This window comes from Somniosus microcephalus, chromosome 3 (assembly GCF_052327205.1).
Source record: "Somniosus microcephalus isolate GS21.2 chromosome 3, FLI_Smic_1.0, whole genome shotgun sequence".
NCBI classification, from domain to species: Eukaryota; Metazoa; Chordata; class Chondrichthyes; order Squaliformes; family Somniosidae; genus Somniosus; species Somniosus microcephalus.
The window spans coordinates 122,392,130-122,414,623 of NC_140989.1; the positions used below are offsets into that span (position 1 = coordinate 122,392,130).

General features: G+C 48.6%; 1 protein-coding gene across 1 annotated transcript in view; it reads left to right on the forward strand.

Annotated features, from left to right (window-relative positions):
* The window catches only part of LOC147121354 (utrophin-like), a 210,784-nt gene that overhangs the window by 106,679 nt on the left and 81,611 nt on the right, over positions 1-22,494 (forward strand). The window contains exons 18-21 of the mRNA XM_085977745.1: positions 5,160-5,377; positions 9,808-9,985; positions 13,107-13,243; positions 15,340-15,552. Coding sequence (XP_085833871.1) covers positions 5,160-5,377; positions 9,808-9,985; positions 13,107-13,243; positions 15,340-15,552 — 746 coding nt within the window. The remainder of the gene's footprint in view (positions 1-5,159; positions 5,378-9,807; positions 9,986-13,106; positions 13,244-15,339; positions 15,553-22,494) is intronic.

The following is a 22,494-nucleotide window of genomic DNA, read 5'->3' on the forward strand; positions in this document are numbered from 1 at the left end:
TCTGGCTGCGGAAACACGTGAGGACCCATAAAACGGACCCCCTGGTCGAGAGGGTGAACCTCCTGCACGCCAACCCCCAGTACGCCTACGTGGCGTACCCAGACGGGCGGGAGGACACTGTCTCCCTACGAGACCTCGCACCCTCAGCCGATCCGGAAACACCGCCACCACCCCCCCCAACCTCAGTCCAGGTAGACGGCATGCCGGAACCCCACGAGCCCTCGCCGACCACGCAAACACCAGCATCAACACCGGATAAGGCACCAGCACCGGATAAGGCAACACCACCGCTGCGGCGATCGGAGAGGCTTACGAAGCCTCCGGACAGACTGACCTACCAGAATTGGTAGTACACTTCACCCCGCCGGACTTAATTCTAAACAAGGGGTGAATGTGGTAAACCACGTTCACTATCGTTAGCACTGTTCACCACTGTTCGTTATAACTGTATCACTGACCACTATTGTATCACGGTACGAGGTCGCCTCTTGCCACACTGCTATACCTGGGATGACCACTGCCGACTCCGCCTTGGCTCCACCCACCAGGCCAGGTATAAAGGTGAGCGACTGGCTGGTATTCCTCCTGCTTGGATCGGATCACCCACGAGAGTGGGCTGTTATTTAGTCAATAAAAACCTTTAGTCACCTTCGTAACTCTTCGCCTTTTATTGGAGGAATTGATAGGTATATCAACGTCCTCAAAGAATTCGAGCAAATTTGTCAAACATGACTTCCCCTTCATAAAACCATGCTGTCTCTGTCCTATTAAATTATGTTTATCCAAATGCTCTGTTACTGTTTCCTTAATAATGGACTCCAACATTTTGCCAACCACAGATGTTAGGCTAACTGGTCTATAGTTTCCAGCTTTTTGTCTACTTCCCTTCTTAAATAAGGGTGTTACATTAGCAGTTTTCCAATCTGCCGGGACCTTTCCTGAGTCCAGGGAGTTCTGGAAAATAACCACCAATGCATCCACAATCCCTACCGCCACTTCTCTCAAGACCCTAGGATGTAGGCCATCCGGTCCGGGGGATTTATCCGCCTTAAGTCCCATTATTTTACTGAGTACCATTCCTTAGTGATTTTAATCGTCTTTAGCTCCTCCCCCCCCCCCCCCCCCCCATTGCCCCCTGTTTGTCCAGTGTTGGGATATTTTTAGTGTCCTCTACTGTAAAGACTGATACAAAATATTTGTTCAGCGTCTTTGCCATCTCCATGTTCCCCACCACTAGTTTCCCGGTCCCATCCTCTAAGGGACCAACGTTCACTTTAGCCACCCTTTTTCTTTTTATATAGCTGTAGAAACTCTTGCTATCTGTTTTTATATTTTTTGCTAGTTTACTTTCATAATCTATCTTCCGTTTCTTAATTAATCTTTTAGTTATTGTTTGCTGGCTTTTAAATGCTTCCCAATCTTCTATCCTCCCACTAGATTTGGCTACTTTATATGCCCTTGTTTTCAATCGGATACTATCCTTTATTACTTTACTAAGCCACGGATGGCTGTCTTTTCTTTTATTCCCCTTTTTCCTCAGTGGAATATATTTATCTTGAAAGATGTGAAATATCTCCTTGAATGTAGACCACTGCTCTTGTACCGCCTTACACTTTAATCTGTTTTCCCAGTCCACTTTAGTCAATTCTACTCTCATACCTTCATAGTCTCCTTTATTTAAGCTCAGTATGCTGGTTTGAGATCCAACTCTCTCACCCTCAAACTGAATTTGGAATTCAACCATATTATGGTCACTCATTCCAAGGGGATCCTTTACTAGGACATTTTTTATTAATCCTGTCTCATTACACAGGACCAGATCTAAGATTGCCTGCCCCCTGGTTGGTTCAGTTACATACTGCTCAAGGAACCCGTCCCTAATACACTCTATGAACTCTTCCTCAAGGCTGCCATGCCCAATTTGATTAGTCCAGTCAATATGAAAGTTAAAATCCCCCATGATTATAGCTGTTCCCTTATTACAAGCCCCAACTATTTTCTTGACAAATGAGAGATAAAGCCGGGGAAAAATATCAAATTCAGAACTACAAAATAATGACTCACTGACCAAGGTTCTACGATCAATTATTTACAGGCTTAATATTACTTCCAGATTTTGCTGCCTTTGATGTCAAAGCTGGAATTACCTTTAGGGGCAATGTACTATACTATAGGGGTGTCCAAACTACAGCTCAAAGCCCCATGCTCTAGCCTTTAATGCGCAGGCAACTTAGCCTTATTTGAGTTTATATTTTTTTTCTTCACTGGGGTTTGGAAAGGGCTACTTTTAGCCTCATTGGCTAAATCCTAAATTATCATTAGTAACTTCAGATATATGGAAATTAATTGGTACATTGATTTTATACATGACCCCAAGGTTCCATGATGAGCGCTTTGAAGCCCGGAAAGACAGGAAGCATTGATGGCTCCTTATCTGAGGAAGGATGTTCTTGCCATGGAGGGAGTGCAGCGAAGATTCACCAGACTGATACCTGGGATACATAGAGACATAGAAGATAGGAGCAGGAGTAGGCCATTCGGCCTCTCAAGCCTGCTCCGCCATTCAATGAGATCATGGCTGATCATCCAAACTCAGTACCCTATCCCTGCCTTCTCCCCATATCCCTTTAGCCTTAAGAAATATATCTAACTCCTTGAATATATTTAATATAAGTTGGCCTCAACTGCCTTCTATGGTAGAGAATTCCACAGGTTCACCACTCTCTGGGTGAAGAAATTCTTCCTCATCTCAGTCCTAAATGGCTTACTCCTTATCTTTAGACTGTTTAGAAATTTTGATTCAGTTCCCTCCCAGCTGTCACAGGCCTCCTCCCCAACCATTCCTTCGGTTTTCCAGTGCCGTCTTTCCATTCCCCTTTCCCTCCAAGCCTTATCATACCTTTAGGATGTCCCAAAGCACTTCACATCCAGTGAGGTACTTATGAGATGCAGTCACTGTTATATAAGCAAACACAATAGCCAAACTGCACACAGCAAGATCCCACAAACAGAAAATGAGATGAATAACCAGTTAATCTATTTTTGTGCTGTTGATTGAGGAAGGAGTGTTGGCCAGGGCACAGATCTCTACTCTTCAAAATTGCGTCATGGGGTCTTTTATGTCCATCTGAACAGGCAGACAGGGCCTTGGTTTGCCATCTGAAAGATGTCACTTCCAATAATGCAGCACTTACTCAATACTGCACTGAATTGTCAGCCTAGATTGTGTGTGCTGGGGCTTGACCAACAATCTTCTGATTGAGGGCAGTGCGTTACCACTGGAGCCAAGCCAACACTTATAGTCTACATACCCATTTTTGATGCCTGTTCCCTCTCCCACCCGGTAGGCTAAGGCCTCTACCGTTCATGCTGTGATGGCAGGAATGACGTAGGAGGAGAGATTGGGACGATTGGGCTTATACTCGCTGGAGTTTAGAAGAATGAGAGGGGATCTCATTGAAACTTATAAAATTCTAACAGGACTAAACAGACTAGATGCAGGAAGGATGTTCCCGATGGCCGGGGAGTCCAGAACCAGAGGTCACAGTCTAAGGCTAAGGGGCAAGCCATTTAGGACAGAGATGAGGAGGAATTTCTTCACCCAGAGAGTGGTGAACCTGTGGAATTCTCTACCACACAAGGCAGTGGAGGCCAAGTCATTAAATATATTCAAGAAGGAATTAGATATATTTCTTAAGGCTAAAGGGATATGGGGAGAAAGCAGGGACAGGGTACTGAATTTGGATGACCAGCCATGATCGCATTGAATGGCAGAGCAGGACGAGGGGCCGAATGGCCTACTCCTGCTCCTATCTTCTCTGTTTCTATATTTGGAGCATTTGAGCAGAGCACTGTCTAATGTTGTATAACCATGTGCCACCTGAGCATGAAATCAAATGACGGATTAAATGGATGACCTTTTGGGTGGTTTTACTCTCAAATCCCCTTCAGATTATAAAAACCACATCAATTAAGTATGAAACCTGATTGTAGAAGTACCCTCAGCTTCAAATAAAAAAGCAATTGTTTCCTCGATTTAGTGAATTCTTATGGCAGCACGCTGTCCTTCCTATCACCGAACATATGCATTGTAGTCTGCACAATTATCTTCTTATTGCAACAGACATGCTGGTAATTGATAGTGTAATTCACACCAACGATTGAAGTGAATAGGCTAATTAGTATGTTTTGGTTTCTCTCCCCGCCACCTCCCAAAACACCAGGCAGCTTCCTTTCAGAGTATTACTCTGAGAACCCAGTTCTTGTTTCTCCATGGAAGCTGTTCTAAGAATGATCTGTTTCTAGTTCAGGACGTTTCCCTGCAGTTCACCGCCTGTTGGAATTTCTGACCCCACTCTCAGCCACCTTTTTGACTTGAGCACTATATAAATGCAAGTTGTTGGTACAATTATAGATTCCTGAGTAGGTTGAAGGTCATTTGTTGAAACTGTTGGTATTCTACTCGGTTTTGCTCTAAAGCCACTGTGCATGCTTTAAAGTGGTAGTGGTGGGTGCCCTTGTAGCTGGAGATGGTCTTTCTGGGATAGCAAGCTATTTGCATATGACCATCATGTAGATTGACCTCAGTGAGTCGATTCACCCACCTCTACCAAACTCCGCTTCCTTCTCCTGGCGACTATAAGTTTGATCTGCCATCAGGGATGATGCTACTGCCTGACGCACCTGTGGAAGCCACTGCTGTTGGTGTGAGGGCTAGCCTGCAGTGCCAGTAGGAGCACTGCCTTGTGTACGCTGTCAGTTTGTTGCTGAAGGTGGCACATTCAGCAGCAAAACAACCGTGTAAGGGAAGCATCAATGTAAGTTGCACCTTTTGACTCTTGTGCATTTGGGATAGTTTCAAACATAATTCAAGTTTTGGGTCAGACCAAAATAATTAATAAGGAGGTCACATTGATTGGTGTATGGCTGACGATGTGAATTTGGAGAGGGAGGGAAAAAGAGGTGGATCCCCATTCCCTCTTTGCGATTAAATTGCAACGTGTTCTTTATACTCACATTTACAAATAGTGATGAGATAATCTACCCTCCCAGCCTTCACTTTAGGTTTACTCACCCAGAAAATGGAAAGCAGATCTAGCTATGTGTTTAGCCTGCATTTAGCCAGATGCTAATATTTGTGCAATGTAAACTTCTTGCAGAAGGACTGCCAACAGAGGAAGTAAAGCATGTATTGGAGAACATGTCACTGAAATGGAAAGATAACAGCCAGCAAATGGACAAGCTAAGAAGTAAGATGCAGTATCAAGAGGACATTAATGGTATTTATCATGAACTACAAGAGCTTGAAAAGACTGTGAAATCCAAAGAAGACTGGCTGAAGAGTGCGGCCAGTGTCACAATGAAGGAGTCCAGTCAGGTGAGTGGCTCTCTATACTGTAGAGTATTGTTGCATGGCTTAATTGAAGGGAATGAGGAAGAGCATCAACAACTCAACTGGAGACTAGTAATCCAGAAAACAACAGTGAGGAAAAAAGAAATACCTTTAGGGAAAAACGGCTGAGGATGCACGATAAGTACATACAAAGCACAAGTAAGTGCAGACTAAATAATTGTGACCCTAAATTAATTAACAAGGCAATTTCAAATACCATGGAAGTAAGGAAACTGGGAGCTGAATAAGAAATTTGCTGAGGGAGAGGTAGCTTCAGGTGTGATTTAGGCAAGGTGGAACTGGGGAGATGTACTGAGTGGCTAGGCAATGGCAAACATTTAAAGATCGCATGGATGAACTACAGAATTTGTTCATCCCTGTTTGGCATAAAAATAAAACAAAAAAGGTGACTCAACCGTGCCTAACAAGGGAAATTAGGGCTAGCATAAAATCCAAGGAGAGGACATAAAAATTGTCCAGAAAAAGGGATTAATTAAGAGGGGGAAAATAGAGTTTTTATGTTCCCTGCAAGTAAGCTTGCAGGGAACATAAAAACTGACTGTAAAAGCTTCTATAGATATGTGAAGAGAAAAAGTCTGGTGAATTCAAGCGTAGGTCCCTTGCAGTCAGAATCGGGAATTTATAATGGGGAACAAAGAAATGGCAGACAAATACATACTTTGGTTCTGTCTTCACAAAGGAGGATACAAATAACCTCCCAGAGATGTCGGGGAACATAGGGTCTAATGAGAGGGAGAACTGAATGAAATCTGTACTTGTAGGGAAATGGTGTTAGGGAAATTGATGGGATTGAAGGCCGATAAATCCCCAGGGCCTGATAATCTACATCCTAGGGTACTTAAGGAAGTGGCCCGAGAAATAGTAGATGCATTGCTGGTCATCTTCCAAAATTCTATAGACTCTGGAACAGTCCCCATGGATTGGAGGGTAGCTAATGTAACCCCACTATTTAAAAAAGGTGGTAGAGAGAAAACAGGGAATTATAGAGCGGTAAGACTGACATCGGTAGTGGGGAAAATGCTAGAGTCCATTATAAAAGATGTAATAGCAGAGCACTTGGAAAACAGTGACAGGATCGGACAAAGTCAACATGGATTTACAAAAGGTAAATCATGCTTGACTGATCTGCTGGAATTTTTTTGAGGATGTAACTGGTAGAATAGATAAGGGAGAACCAGTGGATGTGGTGTATTTGGACTTTCAGAAGGCTTTCGACAAGGTCCCGCATAAGAGATTAGCGTGCAAAGTTAAAGTACATGGGATTGGGGGTAAGGTACTGACTTGGATAGAGAACTGGTTGGCAGACAGGAAGCAAAGAGTTGGAATAAACGGGTCTTTTTCCGAGCGGCAGGCAGTGACTAGTGGGGTACCGCAGGGATCGGTGCTCGGACCCCAGTTGTTCACAATATATATTAATGATCTAGTCGAGGGAACTAGATGTAATATCACCAAGTTTGCAGACGACGTAAAGCTGGGTGGGCGTGTGTGCTGTGAGGAGGACGCAGAGAAACTCCAGTATGATTTGGACAGGTTGGGTGATTGGGCAGATGCATGGCAGATGCAGTACAATATGGATAAATGCGAGGTTATCCACTTTGGTGGCAAAAACAGGAAGGCAGATTATTATCTGAACGGCAATAGTTTGGGAAAAGGGGAAGTGCAACGAGACCTGGGTGTCCTTGTGCACCAGTCGCTGAAGGTAAGCATGTAGGTGCAGCAGGCGGTTAAGAAGGCAAATGGTATGTTGGCCTTCATAGCGAGAGGATTTGAGTACAGGAGCAAGGATGTCTTGCTGCAGTTGTACAGGGCCTTGGTGAGACCACATCTTGAGTATTGTGTGCAGTTTTGGTCGCTTTATCTGAGGAAGGATGTTCTTGCCATGATTCACCAGACTGATACCTGAGTTGGCAGGAATGACGTACGAGGAGAGATTGGGTCGATTGGACTTGTATTCACTAGAGTTTAGAAGAATGAGAGGGGATCTCATTGAAACTTATAACATTCTAACAGGACTAGACTGACTAGATGCAGGAAGGATATTCCCGATGGCGGGGGAGTCCAGAACTAGGGGTCACAGTCTAAGGATAAGGTGTAAGCTGTTTAGGACTGAGATGAGGAGGAATTTCTTCACCCAAAGAGTGGTGATCCTGTGGAATTCTCTACCACAGAAGGCAATTGAGGCCAATTCATTAAATATATTTAAGAAGGAGTTGGATATATTTCTTAAGGCTAAAGGGATCAAGGGATATGGGGAGAAAGCAGGGACAGGATACTGAATTTGGATGATCAGCCATGATCTCATTAAATGGCGGAACAGGCTCGAGGGGCCGAATGGCCTACTCCTGCTCCTATCTTCTATGTTTCTACTGTTTCTAATCTACATAAACAGCCCAGATTCGATACAAGTTAGTTAAATTCACAAATGGTATTAAATTAGGAGTGCAGTTGAGTCTGATGAAGTAACCATGGAAACAGACAAGGTTGTGGAGAAAGTTTGCAAGTAGGCAGAATTATGGAAGATTATAAATTCAATACAGACGTAAGAGCAATGGGGGATACATTAATGAATGGTGCCAAATTAGTTGGCGGAGAGGCTGAAAGTCTTCTGGTATTAGAGTAAGTTCCACATTTACCATCTCTGGTCATTAACAAAGCAGAGAGAATACTGAGCTGTGTTGCCCAATCAGTGTAGTGTACATGCTGAGGCTGCCATGCTCAAGCTGTATAATGCTCTGTCCAGGCCTCCCCAATGGAATGTGTGGATGTCTGCTGAGGATAGGATTGAACTTGCCTGTTGCATGTTCCACAGTTGACCGATCTATTGGCATCCACTGACTTCATACATGAAGAGCAGGCACTTGGGTTGGACATCAGGAGCCTGTTAGCATTCAATGAACTGCACTCCAACGTTCAGGGGAGTGGAGGAGAAAATTGGGTGGGTTTGGAAGTATTCTGATAGGTAGTTGTAGCTGGTCAACTGTTGTTTTTCTCACTCTAGTTTTTCTTAATTCATCTTCCTTTTCTGGCCTGGCTCTCTCTCTGATGCTCTGTTCCAGCGATTGAAATCTGGATTACAATCTGACAGATTGTACAAGATGTTCTCCTGACGTCTGGCTAAGTGTCAACTAAAGATCAGGAATTGAAAGTTTGCAAAAACAAAAAAATGTTAGCTAACTGATCACTGCTAATGGGAAAGCTGCTTAATTAACAGCAGTATTCTCAGCACAGACTGAGCGTGGCCATAATAGCAATAGCTGTTGCCTTCCAGTTACATTCTGCATATTAAATCTTCATTAAACACAGTAAGGAAGAATGGAAAGGTATAAAAGAATGAGTTCATTTTCCCACCCCCTCAAATTTCAGTTATAAAAAATATAAGGGCTCCGATATTTGCGGTGGGGGGGAAATGCGGGGAATGTGGTGGTCGGAAAGGGGGAGATTAGAAGAGTCGGCCTGGAGATTGGAAGGGTCAGAGGTTGACCTGGGGAGGGGGGATGTCTGGGCCGAGATTGGGGGATCGGTTGGGGGGTTGACGGATCACGGTGAGGAGGTAGGCAGATCGTGGCAGGTTAGCTTGGGGGACCGGGGGAGGCACTCCTGCTCCTCGTGGTCCACAAGCAGCGCTACATAAAGAATCTATTTATTGGTAGTTTAACAGATTCTGATTTAGCTTCCTGCCTGTTCTCGTTCTATGATCTTTGATTAGGAATTATTTTTTCAATGGGCCATATTTAAACATCGCTGTGAGTCAACAGTAGGTCTTTCAATCCAATCTGCTCTCTTTAGTTGGGTGTGCTTTACCTGCTTTGGCCTCGCTGCTGGATGGAGCATACTCCTGCATGGTGTCTGGTGAGCAAGGATAGAGGAAAGGAAACGTGCAGCCAGTCACTCCTGACAACTTTGGAAAGGAAGTAAAGTATCTAACAATGGGTTATTGTATACCTATTGCATTTACTTAGTACTCCAATTCCACCCAGAGTTAACACACTATCAAGCCGATTTTTGAAAGCTTTGACTATGGTTTGATGAGCGTCCTTGCACACCAGGAATAGAGCGCACAACAGTGATTGCTGGCAAAACTGGGAACAAAAACTGAATTAAAAATACTTGGAGAACTGTACTCTAATGCCGTGGCTTGTGAGAGAGTTAAATGTACACTCGTGTGTTACGACTTAATCTGCATTATTGGAGTAAGTTACAGCCCATGTCTTGGTCTCAACTACCAATTATTCTGTTTCTTACTATTGCAGTGAAATTGGCAATAAAATTACCCAAGTTGGAGGGAGGGGGTAATAAATTGCATAATTTGGCTCATTGTTTACAGTGCAGGGAGAAGTAACTGCATAAAAACGTGTTGTAGTTTTGGATCATGTACTTATTTTTCTTTGCTGCAGTATGAAATCAAGCAATTGACTGACATAGCTCCACGTGTGGAGAAACTAATGGCTCGTGGGGAAGTGCTTAGCAGTGAGCATGGAGCTCCAAGCTTTCTCCAGGAGGACCTTAATAGTTATAACAATCGGTTCAGGTCAGTCCTGCAGAAACTACAGAGCAAACAGCAGGTACAAGCAGGTGAGTGGGCCTTTTAATACGATTATCCTGAAGCAAGCAATGAAGTCACTGGCCTGTTTCTTGCTTTCTGATGCATTTTTGTTGTGCTTCAGTTTTCTGTTTATGAAAGAGCTGGTGTCACTGCATGGAACATAGGAACAGGAGTAGGCTATTCAGCCCCTATAGCCTGTTCTTCCATTAGATCATGGCTGATCTGTACCTCAACTCTATTTATCTTCCTTTGATCCATATTTCTTGATATCTATACTTAACAAAAATCTATCGATCTTGGTCTTGCATTTCAATTGATCCCCAGCCTTTTGGAAGAGAGAGTTCCATATTTCCACTACAACCCTTTGTGTGGAAAAAGTGCTTCCTGATTTCACCCCTAAATGGCCTATCTCTCTAATTTTAAGATTATGTCCCCTTGTTCTGGATTACTTAAGAAATAGGAGCAGGAGTAGGCCCCTCGAGCCTGCTCTGCCATTCAATAAGATCATGGCTGATCTGATCTACGCCTCAACTCCACTTTCCTGCCCGCTCCCTATAACCCTTGATTCCCCTATTTTACAAAACTATTTCCCCACGAGAGGAAATAGTTTCTCAGTATCTACCCTATTGAATCCCTTTATCGTTTTAAAGACCTTGATTAGATCATCCCTTCAACTTTCTAAACTCAAGGAAATACAAACCAAGTTTATACTACTTGTCCTCATAATTTAATGATTCTGGTGAATCTATGCTACACCCACTCCAAGGCCAATATATCCTTCGTCAGGTACGGTGCCCAAAATTGCACACAGTACTCCAGCTGGGGCCTGACCAAGGTTCTGGACAACCGAAGCATTGCCTCCTCATTTTTGTATTCCAGCACCTTTAAGATAAAGGCCAGTGTTCCATTAGCCTTTTTGACTAATTTTTTGACCTGTGCACTAGCTTTTAATGATCTGTGTACATGGACACCCCAATCCCTTTACTCCTCCAGAGCTCCAAGTTTCTCACCATGAAGGAAATATTCTGATTTTTGTCTTTCTCGGATCCAAAGTGGATGGCCTTATACTTCCTCGCATTGAACTTCCTGCTCCCATCTACATAACTTTGTGTCTCCTAACTTAGTGTCATTGGCAAACTTGGCTTTACAACTCCCTATTCCTTCATCCAAGTCATTGCGTATCCCAGATTTCAGTCGCTCCACTATTGGCGGCCATGCCTTCAGCTGCCTAAGTGCTAGGCACTGGAATTCCCTCCCTAAACCTCTCTGCCTCTCCACCAATGTACTCCAATTTTTTCCTTTGGGTGCGCAAAACTTACCATTGGAAAAGCCAGTCCGAGAGCTGTGCGGTACCGGCAGAGAGCTGTGTGGCTGTGCAGCTTAGAGGGAACGTTGCTCTCTACCTCTCTCCACTGATTTAAGATGCTCCTTAAAACCTATGCCTTTGACCAAGCTTTTGGTCACCTGTCCTAATATCTCCTTATGTGGCTCAGTGTCATTTGTTTGCTGCTCCTGTGAAGCACCTTGGGATGATTTACTACATTAAAGGTGCTATATAAATGCAAGTTTTTGTTCTTAATATATATATGGTGAAAAGCTGAGGCCCCAGTACAGATATCTGGGGAACACCACTTGGCACATCCTGCCATTCAGAGAACTTTCCTTTTAACTTTACTCCCTGTCTCCGACCTCCCAACCAACTATCAACCCATGTCACAAGGTTAGCTCCAATTCCATGCGCTTTCATTTTTTTCTAATAATCTCTTGTGCGGAACCATATCAAATGCCTTCTGGAAGTCCATATAGGCAACATCCATAGACACTCCCCTGTCCACCATGTTAGTGTCCACCTCAACTAGATTAGTCAGATATGAACTGCCCGTCACAAATTTATGGGCACAATACTGCCTTTACTGTTTCTGCTGTGTGTATTTGTTCACATGGATAGTGTTGTGCAGCCAATTGTTGCCTGTTATCTCTGTGTGAGAACTTACTCACTTTTGTGACTGTTGTTGCTCGCTGACTTTGCTGAGTAAACTGAGGTAATTGCCTGCATCTGGATTTGATTTTGAACCTTATTGTATCTACCTCGCTCAGCTGGAACCATCATGTGTGGCGGTGCAAAGCAGAGGTGAGGTTCCGTCCCTGAAAGAGGGAGGTGAACTTGGAATGGAGTTCACTTACCTTGCCTGCACTGCCTATTGACCAGCCACAGAATGAGGTTGGGCCTGGGAGCAATTTAAAAAAAATTAGTTCACAGGATGTGGACGTCGCTGGCAAGGCCAACATTTATTACCCATCCCTAATTGCCCTTGAGAAGGTGGTGGTGAGCCGCTTTCTTGAACCGCTGCAGTCTGTGTGATGAAGGAGCTCCCACAGTGCTGTTGGGGAGGAAGTTCCAGGATTTTGACCCAGAGACCGATTTGCTGCCACTATGTTCATTCTAGCAACGTGTGGAAAAACATGAATATTTTACTTATGGAGGCATAACTAGCCAGTTTTTTTTGTATTGATCTGTCTCTTCCTGTTAACCATAGCTTCACTGCTGAGAGTGCTAGCTGATGACCTCCTCTCTGACCGCTCTGGCTGCTGCCTTGTATGTGGCTGCAAGAAGGTATAAGAGCAGACTGGATGAACCTGACCAGTTGCTCCGCCTCCCCGCCCCCCCCCCCCCCCCCCCGCCTTGATTCTGTCTGTCCATTACCTCATGTGCCTCGTACTGACAACATCGCACAGTGTGGCACACCCCCAGTGTGATGCAGTATTTTACAAGTCACAAAATAACAATGCACCCCAGCGATAGCATGGGTCAGGTCAGACTGCACTGGCAAGCTATGTTGGGCGCTGCTCTGTGTTTTGCACTTCACATTGTTCAGTCTTGAGAAGCTGAAACAAAGTGACAATACAGAGGTTTCTGACCACTTGCACTGCGTAGCTGGCGGGTGCTCCAAATGAGTGCATTATAACACACTCATGTAGTTGAATTATGATGCAACACAGTATAATTACTGCTTCTGTCCTTTAAGTATGAGTGCATTGACACAAATCCCTGTAATTTTGGTTATGGTTACGTGTTTTAATGATGTGGAGTAATTGTTGCTGCAGCCTTGTTCTTCACTGTGCTTATTGTAATCTCTCTTTTATTAAAAGGGTTGGAAAGCCTTCGGAGCCCAGATGCTGTAAAGACCCTGAAAGCTCTGCTGGATCAGTCTGAAGCCCAGGTTAGGTCAGATTGGAGTGGAATTGTTAATCTGGAGGCTGCTCAGAATGCATTAAAGCACACAGAGGTAAGGAGCAGCTAGTTATCAACAGAAGTTTGTAATACACTGTGGCTACTTGAGCTAGTTAAAGGAAATTCCTAAGTTTAAAACATATTACAGGCTGTGGCAGGTTATCAAATTATACAGTAATTCACTCTGGATAGCTTTTTTGGGGGTCGGGGGGAGAGAGAATTCGAACTTGGGTAAACATGTTAACAGAAAGATGCAGTGGAGTGTTCAAAAACTCTCCAATGCTTGAAAAATCCTCGACAATCCTGAAAGGTGTGTTTCATAATGTTGCCTGATCTGGTTATTGGTCTGTCATATTGAATAGCGGTTGGACAACAAACAGAACGTCACTGCCCCATCCCTGGCTGAAAATAGTCACTCAGTAACTCGCTCTCTCTCTCTCGTGCTTGCTCTTGCTCTCTCTCGCTCGCTTTCTTTCCCTCCCTCGCGCTCGCTTTCTTTCCCTCCGTCGCGCTCGCTTTCTTTCCCTCGCGCTCGCTTTACTCGCTCCCTCGCGCTTGCTCCCTCTTTCTTGTGCTCGCTTTCTCTCGCGGCCCCGCGCTCGCTTTCTCTCGCGGCCCCGCGCTCGCTTTCTCTCGCGGCCCCGCGCTCGCTTTCTCTCGCGGCCCCGCGCTCGCTTTCTCTCGCGGCCCCGCGCTCGCTTTCTCTCGCGGCCCCGCGCTCGCTTTCTCTCGCGGCCCCGCGCTCGCTTTCTCTCGCGGCCCCGCGCTCGCTTTCTCTCGCGGCCCCGCGCTCGCTTTCTCTCGCGGCCCCGCGCTCGCTTTCTCTCGCGGCCCCGCGCTCGCTTTCTCTCGCGGCCCCGCGCTCGCTTTCTCTCGCGGCCCCGCGCTCGCTTTCTCTCGCGGCCCCGCGCTCGCTTTCTCTCGCGGCCCCGCGCTCGCTTTCTCTCGCGGCCCCGCGCTCGCTTTCTCTCGCGGCCCCGCGCTCGCTTTCTCTCGCGGCCCCGCGCTCGCTTTCTCTCGCGGCCCCGCGCTCGCTTTCTCTCGCGGCCCCGCGCTCGCTTTCTCTCGCGGCCCCGCGCTCGCTTTCTCTCGCGGCCCCGCGCTCGCTTTCTCTCGCGGCCCCGCGCTCGCTTTCTCTCGCGGCCCCGCGCTCGCTTTCTCTCGCGGCCCCGCGCTCGCTTTCTCTCGCGGCCCCGCGCTCGCTTTCTCTCGCGGCCCCGCGCTCGCTTTCTCTCGCGGCCCCGCGCTCGCTTTCTCTCGCGGCCCCGCGCTCGCTTTCTCTCGCGGCCCCGCGCTCGCTTTCTCTCGCGGCCCCGCGCTCGCTTTCTCTCGCGGCCCCGCGCTCGCTTTCTCTCGCGGCCCCGCGCTCGCTTTCTCTCGCGGCCCCGCGCTCGCTTTCTCTCGCGGCCCCGCGCTCGCTTTCTCTCGCGGCCCCGCGCTCGCTTTCTCTCGCGGCCCCGCGCTCGCTTTCTCTCGCGGCCCCGCGCTCGCTTTCTCTCGCGGCCCCGCGCTCGCTTTCTCTCGCGGCCCCGCGCTCGCTTTCTCTCGCGGCCCCGCGCTCGCTTTCTCTCGCGGCCCCGCGCTCGCTTTCTCTCGCGGCCCCGCGCTCGCTTTCTCTCGCGGCCCCGCGCTCGCTTTCTCTCGCGGCCCCGCGCTCGCTTTCTCTCGCGGCCCCGCGCTCGCTTTCTCTCGCGGCCCCGCGCTCGCTTTCTCTCGCGGCCCCGCGCTCGCTTTCTCTCGCGGCCCCGCGCTCGCTTTCTCTCGCGGCCCCGCGCTCGCTTTCTCTCGCGGCCCCGCGCTCGCTTTCTCTCGCGGCCCCGCGCTCGCTTTCTCTCGCGGCCCCGCGCTCGCTTTCTCTCGCGGCCCCGCGCTCGCTTTCTCTCGCGGCCCCGCGCTCGCTTTCTCTCGCGGCCCCGCGCTCGCTTTCTCTCGCGGCCCCGCGCTCGCTTTCTCTCGCGGCCCCGCGCTCGCTTTCTCTCGCGGCCCCGCGCTCGCTTTCTCTCGCGGCCCCGCGCTCGCTTTCTCTCGCGGCCCCGCGCTCGCTTTCTCTCGCGGCCCCGCGCTCGCTTTCTCTCGCGGCCCCGCGCTCGCTTTCTCTCGCGGCCCCGCGCTCGCTTTCTCCCTCTCTGGTTTTCGTATTATTTGTCTCAGATTTTGCGGGATAAATTGAAAAACCATCAACTAGAAATGGACAGACTGTCTGCAGGCCCACAAAGGATGGAGGAAGAGCTGGCTCCTTCTGCTAAAAAGACCTCTGGCCTGGAATTAGAGGCAAATCAAGCACGGTGGAAAAAGCTAATGGCAAAACTTTGGGATGACAGCCAGCTGCTGGAGGACATGGTATCTAAACTGCAGCATTTTGAGGTGAGTGCGACTGTACAAAATGAGTGGTACACAGCATGAACGGTAGAGGTCTTAGTCTACCGGGTGGGAGAGGGAACAGGCATCAAAAATGGGTATGTAGACTATAAGTGTTGGCTTGGCTCCAGTGGTAACTGTGGTAAACCACGTTCACTATCGTTAGCACTGTTCACCACTGTTCGTTATAACTGTATCACTGACCACTATTGTATCACGGTACGAGGTCGCCTCTTGCCACACTGCTATACCTGGGATGACCACTGCCGACTCCGCCTTGGCTCCACCCACCAGGCCAGGTATAAAGGTGAGCGACTGGCTGGTATTCCTCCTGCTTGGATCGGATCACCCACGAGAGTGGGCTGTTATTTAGTCAATAAAAACCTTTAGTCACCTTCGTAACTCTTCGCCTTTTATTGGAGGAATTGATAGGTATATCAATTTTATTGACTAAATTTAATGATGTCCGACAACGAGTCACAACCGGCGGAGGAGCCACCAGCGCAGCTCCCAGGAGCACAGCCACACCAGCCAGCTTGGCTGCGAGCCCTCAGACCGCCGTACCTGGACCTGAACCCACGAGCAGCAAACTCAGCCGCAGACTTTAAACACTGGCTGGTCTGCTTCGAATCATACCTGAGAGAATCCAGCGTCCCTCAGGCATCCAAACTAAGTGTCCTGCAGGCACAACTGAGCCCGAGAGTATACACTCTCATCGAGGACATGACTACCTACGAGACCGCCATCAACCTGCTGAAACAGAAGTACCGGACCCCGGTAAACTACATGTACGCTAGGCACCTCCTAAGATCACGGCCGCAACAGCCAGGAGAATCAGTAGCCGAATTCTCACAGGCGCTATATGCACTCGCCAGGAACTGTGACTTTAAATCGGTGTCGGCAGCCGAAAATACTGAAGATAATATCCGCGACGCATTCCTGAAAGGCCTACGGTCCGAGTACTCACGGCAAAGACTGCTGGAAGCTAAAGACCTCAGCATGGAAAAAGCTGAAGCCCTCGCTATCTCCCTGGAAGTGGCCCACCAAGATCAGGAAGCATTCACCAGGTACTGCTCGCGACCCTGGGACTCGGGCCCGACCCCTACCACAGCACCCTTCCCAGCGCCGCCCCCGGGACCTACCTCTGCGTCGGCGTCCCGGACCCGACCGGCCCCGCCACCCCCGGCACCGGCCCCGACATCGGGCATCCGCGATCGGGCCGCCGGCTGTTTTTTTTGTGGCCAGGAGAAGCACCCGAGGTCGCGCTGCCCAGCCAAGAACTCCATATGTAGAACCTGCCTGAAGAAAGGCCACTTCTCCAAGGCCTGCAGGAGCGGATCCTCAGAGGCCAGCAGTGCCGCATGCGAACTATGGGGGCGGCCATCTTCGTTTAGGGCAACTGAGGCCAGCATCCCCACACATGATTCATGGGGGCGGCCATCTTTGTTTAGGGCAACTGAGGCCAGCATCCCCACACATGAGTCATGGGGGCGGCCATCTTTGATTAAGGCAACCGACCCCAATAGTGCCTCATGGGGCCCTACCTCGTGGGAGACGCCATTTTACTCACCACGCCCGACCGCCTCGCCCGCAGATGACAACGACTCGCTCAGCTACACACTAGCTTCCGTCACCCTGGACCAAGCCCGCCCGCACCATCTGTCCAAGTCAATGATGGACATCAAAGTGAACGGCCACGCCACGACCTGCCTGTTCGACAGCGGAAGCACGGAGAGCTTCATCCACCCAGACACGGTGAGCCACTACTCCCTCTCTGTCCTACCAACGCGCAGCCGAATCTCGATGGCATCGAGGTCCCACGCCACGGACATCAGCGGCTACTGTGTCGTGACCCTGTCGGTTAAGGGCACGGAGTATAAAAACTTTAAACTCCTCGTCCTCCCCCATCTCTGCGCTGCCGTCCTACTAGGGCTGGACTTCCAATCCCACCTCCAAAGCGTAACCCTAGCATACGGTGGACCCCTCCCCCCACTCACAGTCAACAACCAGCAAACGTTAAACCGCCCACCGCGTAACACCTGCAGCCTCTCCACCCTCAAGGTCCCGCCACCCTCTCTGTTTGCTAACCTTACCCCTGACTGCAAACCCGTCGCTACCAAAAGCAGGCGGTATAGCGCCGGGGACAGAGCCTTCATTAGCTCTGAGGTGCGGCGCCTCCTGAAAGAGGGCATTATCGAGGGGAGCAGCAGCCCCTGGCGTGCCCAGGTCGTAGTCGTAAAGACCGGCGATAAAAACCGCCTGGTCATCGACTACAGCCAGACCATAAACAGATATACCCAGCTGGACGCATACCCCCTCCCCCGCATATCTGACATGGTCAATCAGATTGCACAGTATAAAGTATTCTCGACCATCGACCTGAAGTCGGCCTACCACCAACTCCCTATCCACCCTGAGGACCGCCAGTATACCGCCTTCGAGGCGAATGGGCGCCTATACCACTTCCTTAGGGTCCCCTTCGGTGTCACTAATGGGGTCTCGGTCTTCCAAAGGGAGATGGACCAGATGGTTGACCAGAACGAACTGCAGGCTACATTCCCCTACCTAGATAACGTCACTATCTGCGGCCGCGACCAGCAGGAACATGACGCGAATCTGGAGAAATTCCTCCGTACGGCCCAACGGCTGAACCTCACCTACAATAAGGAGAAATGCGTGTTTAACACCACGCGCCTTGCCATCCTCGGCTGCGTAGTGGAGAACGGAATCATCGGCCCCGACCCAGAAAGAATGCGCCCCCTCATGGAGCTACCCCTCCCCCACTGCCCTAAAGCACTTAGGAGAACCCTGGGGCTTTTCGCCTACTATGCCCAATGGGTACCCAATTACGCGGACAAAGCCAGACCCCTCCTGAAAGCCACTTCCTTCCCCCTCACGGAGGAGGCGTGCGCGGCCTTCTCCCTCATTAAGGGAGACATAGCCAAGGCCACGATGCACGCAGTGGACGAGTCCATCCCCTTTCAGGTGGAGAGCGACGCCTCCGACTTCGCCTTAGCCGCCACCCTAAACCAGGAGGGGAGGCCAGTGGCCTTCTTCTCAAGGACCCTACAGGGCCCCGAGATCCGACATTCGTCGGTCGAGAAAGAGGCCCAGGCGATCGTGGAGGCAGTACGGCGCTGGAGGCACTACCTGGCAGGCAAACGATTTACCCTCCTCACCGACCAGCGTTCGGTGGCTTTCATGTTTAATAACAAGCTGAAGGGCAAAATCAAGAATGACAAGATTTTGAGATGGAGAATCGAGCTCTCCACCTACGATTATGAGATCTTGTACCGGCCAGGCAAGCTGAACGAATCCCCTGATGCCCTTTCACGAATGACATGCGCCAGCGCGCATATCGATAGGCTTCAGACCCTCCACGACCAGCTCTGCCACCCCGGAGTCACCAGACTCTACCATTTCATTAAGGCCCGCAACCTGACCTACTCCATCGAGGAGGTCAGGACCATGACCAGGAACTGCCAGACCTGTGCGGAGTGCAAACCGCACTTCTATAGGCCGGACCGAGCAAGCCTGATCAAGGCCACCCGCCCCTTCGAGCGCCTGAGCATCGACTTTAAGGGGCCCCTCCCGTCCTCTGACCGTAATGTGTACTTCCTCAACATCGTTGATGAGTACTCCCGTTTCCCCTTTGCCTTCCCCTGCCCCGACATGACCAGTAGCACGGTCATTAAGTGCCTGAATGCCCTCTTCGCCTTGTTCGGGTTCCCGAACTATATACACAGCGACCGGGGCTCCTCCTTCATGAGCGAGGAACTCCGGCAATTCCTCCTAGAGAGAGGTATTGCAGCAAGCAGGACCACCAGCTACAACCCCAGAGGTAACGGTCAGGTGGAAAGAGAGAACGCGACGGTATGGAAGGCCGTCCTCTTAGCCTTAAAGTCTAAGGGCCTCCCAACCTCCCGCTGGCAAGAAGTCCTCCCGACAGCGCTGCACTCCATCCGGTCATTACTTTGCACGGCCACTAACACCACCCCCCATGAACGAATGTTCGTTTTCCCCAGGAAGTCGACTACGGGAACCACTCTACCAACCTGGCTGACCGCCCCAGGGCCGGTCTGGCTGCGGAAACACGTGAGGACCCATAAAACGGACCCCCTGGTCGAGAGGGTGAACCTCCTGCACGCCAACCCCCAGTACGCCTACGTGGCGTACCCAGACGGGCGGGAGGACACTGTCTCCCTACGAGACCTCGCACCCTCAGCCGATCCGGAAACACCGCCACCACCCCCCCCAACCTCAGTCCAGGTAGACGGCATGCCGGAACCCCACGAGCCCTCGCCGACCACGCAAACACCAGCATCAACACCGGATAAGGCACCAGCACCGGATAAGGCAACACCACCGCTGCGGCGATCGGAGAGGCTTACGAAGCCTCCGGACAGACTGACCTACCAGAATTGGTAGTACACTTCACCCCGCCGGACTTAATTCTAAACAAGGGGTGAATGTGGTAAACCACGTTCACTATCGTTAGCACTGTTCACCACTGTTCGTTATAACTGTATCACTGACCACTATTGTATCACGGTACGAGGTCGCCTCTTGCCACACTGCTATACCTGGGATGACCACTGCCGACTCCGCCTTGGCTCCACCCACCAGGCCAGGTATAAAGGTGAGCGACTGGCTGGTATTCCTCCTGCTTGGATCGGATCACCCACGAGAGTGGGCTGTTATTTAGTCAATAAAAACCTTTAGTCACCTTCGTAACTCTTCGCCTTTTATTGGAGGAATTGATAGGTATATCAGTAACGCACTGCCCTCAATCAGAAGATTGTTGGTCAAGCCCCAGCACACACAATCTAGGCTGACAATTCAGTGCAGTATTGAGTAAGTGCTGCATTATTGGAAGTGACATCTTTCAGATGACAAACCAAGGCCCTGTCTGCCTGTTCAGATGGACATAAAAGACCCCATGACGCAATTTTGAAGAGCAGAGATCTGTGCCCTGGCCAACACTCCTTCCTCAATCAACAGCACAAAAATAGATTAACTGGTTATTCATCTCATTTTCTGTTTGTGGGATCTTGCTGTGTGCAGTTTGGCTATTGTGTTTGCTTATATAACAGTGACTGCATCTCATAAGTACCTCACTGGATGTGAAGTGCTTTGGGACATCCTAAAGGCACGATAAGGCTTGGAGGGAAAGGGGAATGGAAAGACGGCACTGGAAAACCGAAGGAATGGTTGGGGAGGAGGCCTGTGATAGCTGGGAGGGAGCTGGCAAGGTGGAGGGAACTGAATCTAAATTTCTAAACAGTCTAAAGATAAGGGGTAAGCCATTTAGGACTGAGATGAGGAGGAATTTCTTCACCCAGAGAGTGGTGAACCTGTGGAATTCTCTACCATAGAAGGCAGTTGAGGCCAACTTATTAAATATATTCAAGAAGGAGTTAGATATATTTCTAAAGGCTAAAGGGATATGGGGAGAAGGCAGGGATAGGTTACTGAGTTTGGATGATCAGCCATGATCTCATTGAATGGCAGAGCAGGCTCGAGGGGCCGAATGGCCTACTCCTGCTCCTATCTTCTATGTTTCCAGAGGACAAGGAGCATGGTAGCTGAATAAGTGACTGCTGATGGTGCAGTGGAGGGATACAGGGGTGAGGAGGAGGAGTTGCATGCAGCGAAGAGACCACGAATGTAGGGGGGGGTTTAGAGATGAATTAAAAGCAAGGATGTGAATTTGGGAATCTTTCTAATGGCACTTTCCCTGATAATTAATTTCTCGTGTCCTGCACTAAGTGTGACTCCTGAGTACTACAATTCTCTGCAACTTTTGAAATGGTAATATTTTCTTTGCAATTGTTTTTCTCAACGTAAATAAATATTTCAAATTGTATTGCTCCAGTTTACATTTCAGGATTATTCACTCAAATTCTTGGCTCGATAATTAGGATTAAATTTCATTATAAAATTTAATAAGTATATTTTAATCTTGAGTGATGCTAAAGTGGAATATAGTACAGGAAATTTCTAAATCTGATACTGTATTGAAAGTCCATCTGCGTTATATATTTTGGGACATATTTAAAATGGTTTTATAAGCTTTGAATATTTTAAGAACTTGTTGGAAGATCAGGAGATTTTAAGAAAATCTGTAATAGTCTGTGCCAGTATTTACATGCAGTGTGTTCTGGCTGCACACTCATCTTTGGGCATGATGCACTGTACTTACCGAAGGAATGATGCTTATAATTCACATTACATCCAGCATTGACATTAAATAGCAGTAGATGCTGTGACCTCTAGTTATTTTCAGTTATTCTGTGAGGAATAAAGGCTCTAATGCGGTGGTTGTCTTCTGCAAATATTTCATGTAAAGTAATGTACAATGTACTATATTTATTTAAATATTGTGCATTACAATGAAAAAATCGCTTTGTTCATTGCACTTCTTGCTTCCGTTGCCACACGTGGGAGCCTAAGCACGGGAATTGCAAATACATCTTGCCCCAGCAAAGATCACTCCACTCCAGAGAGAAGGAACCAGCAACACAAGTCCCTATGACAACACTACTTACTGTCAAAACTATTTTAAAAACCTAAATATGTATATGGAGAGCAACAGCAACAAACTGGCATTTATATAGAAAAACATCCCATTGTTCACAGAGCAACAATACTGGACACTGGCCTGGAATTTCCTGGAAAGTTTGGGTGTAACTATGGATTAAGAGCAGAATTGCACTTTTTTTACGAAGAAGTTTGTGTGTAACAGATGCACCCTGGTTTGACACCAAAACATAGCTACGTGCAAATTTCCGTGATCATTTGCACCGCTCCCAAGTTACGTCTGCTGGAACCCTACTTGGCCCTCCGCAAAAGACCAGAGAACGCCAGTTTCTTGCGTTTATGCTAATTCTGAATGGGCGTAAATTTTTGCCCAAAATGTTATGTGCAGCAGGAGACCCAAAGTCACTA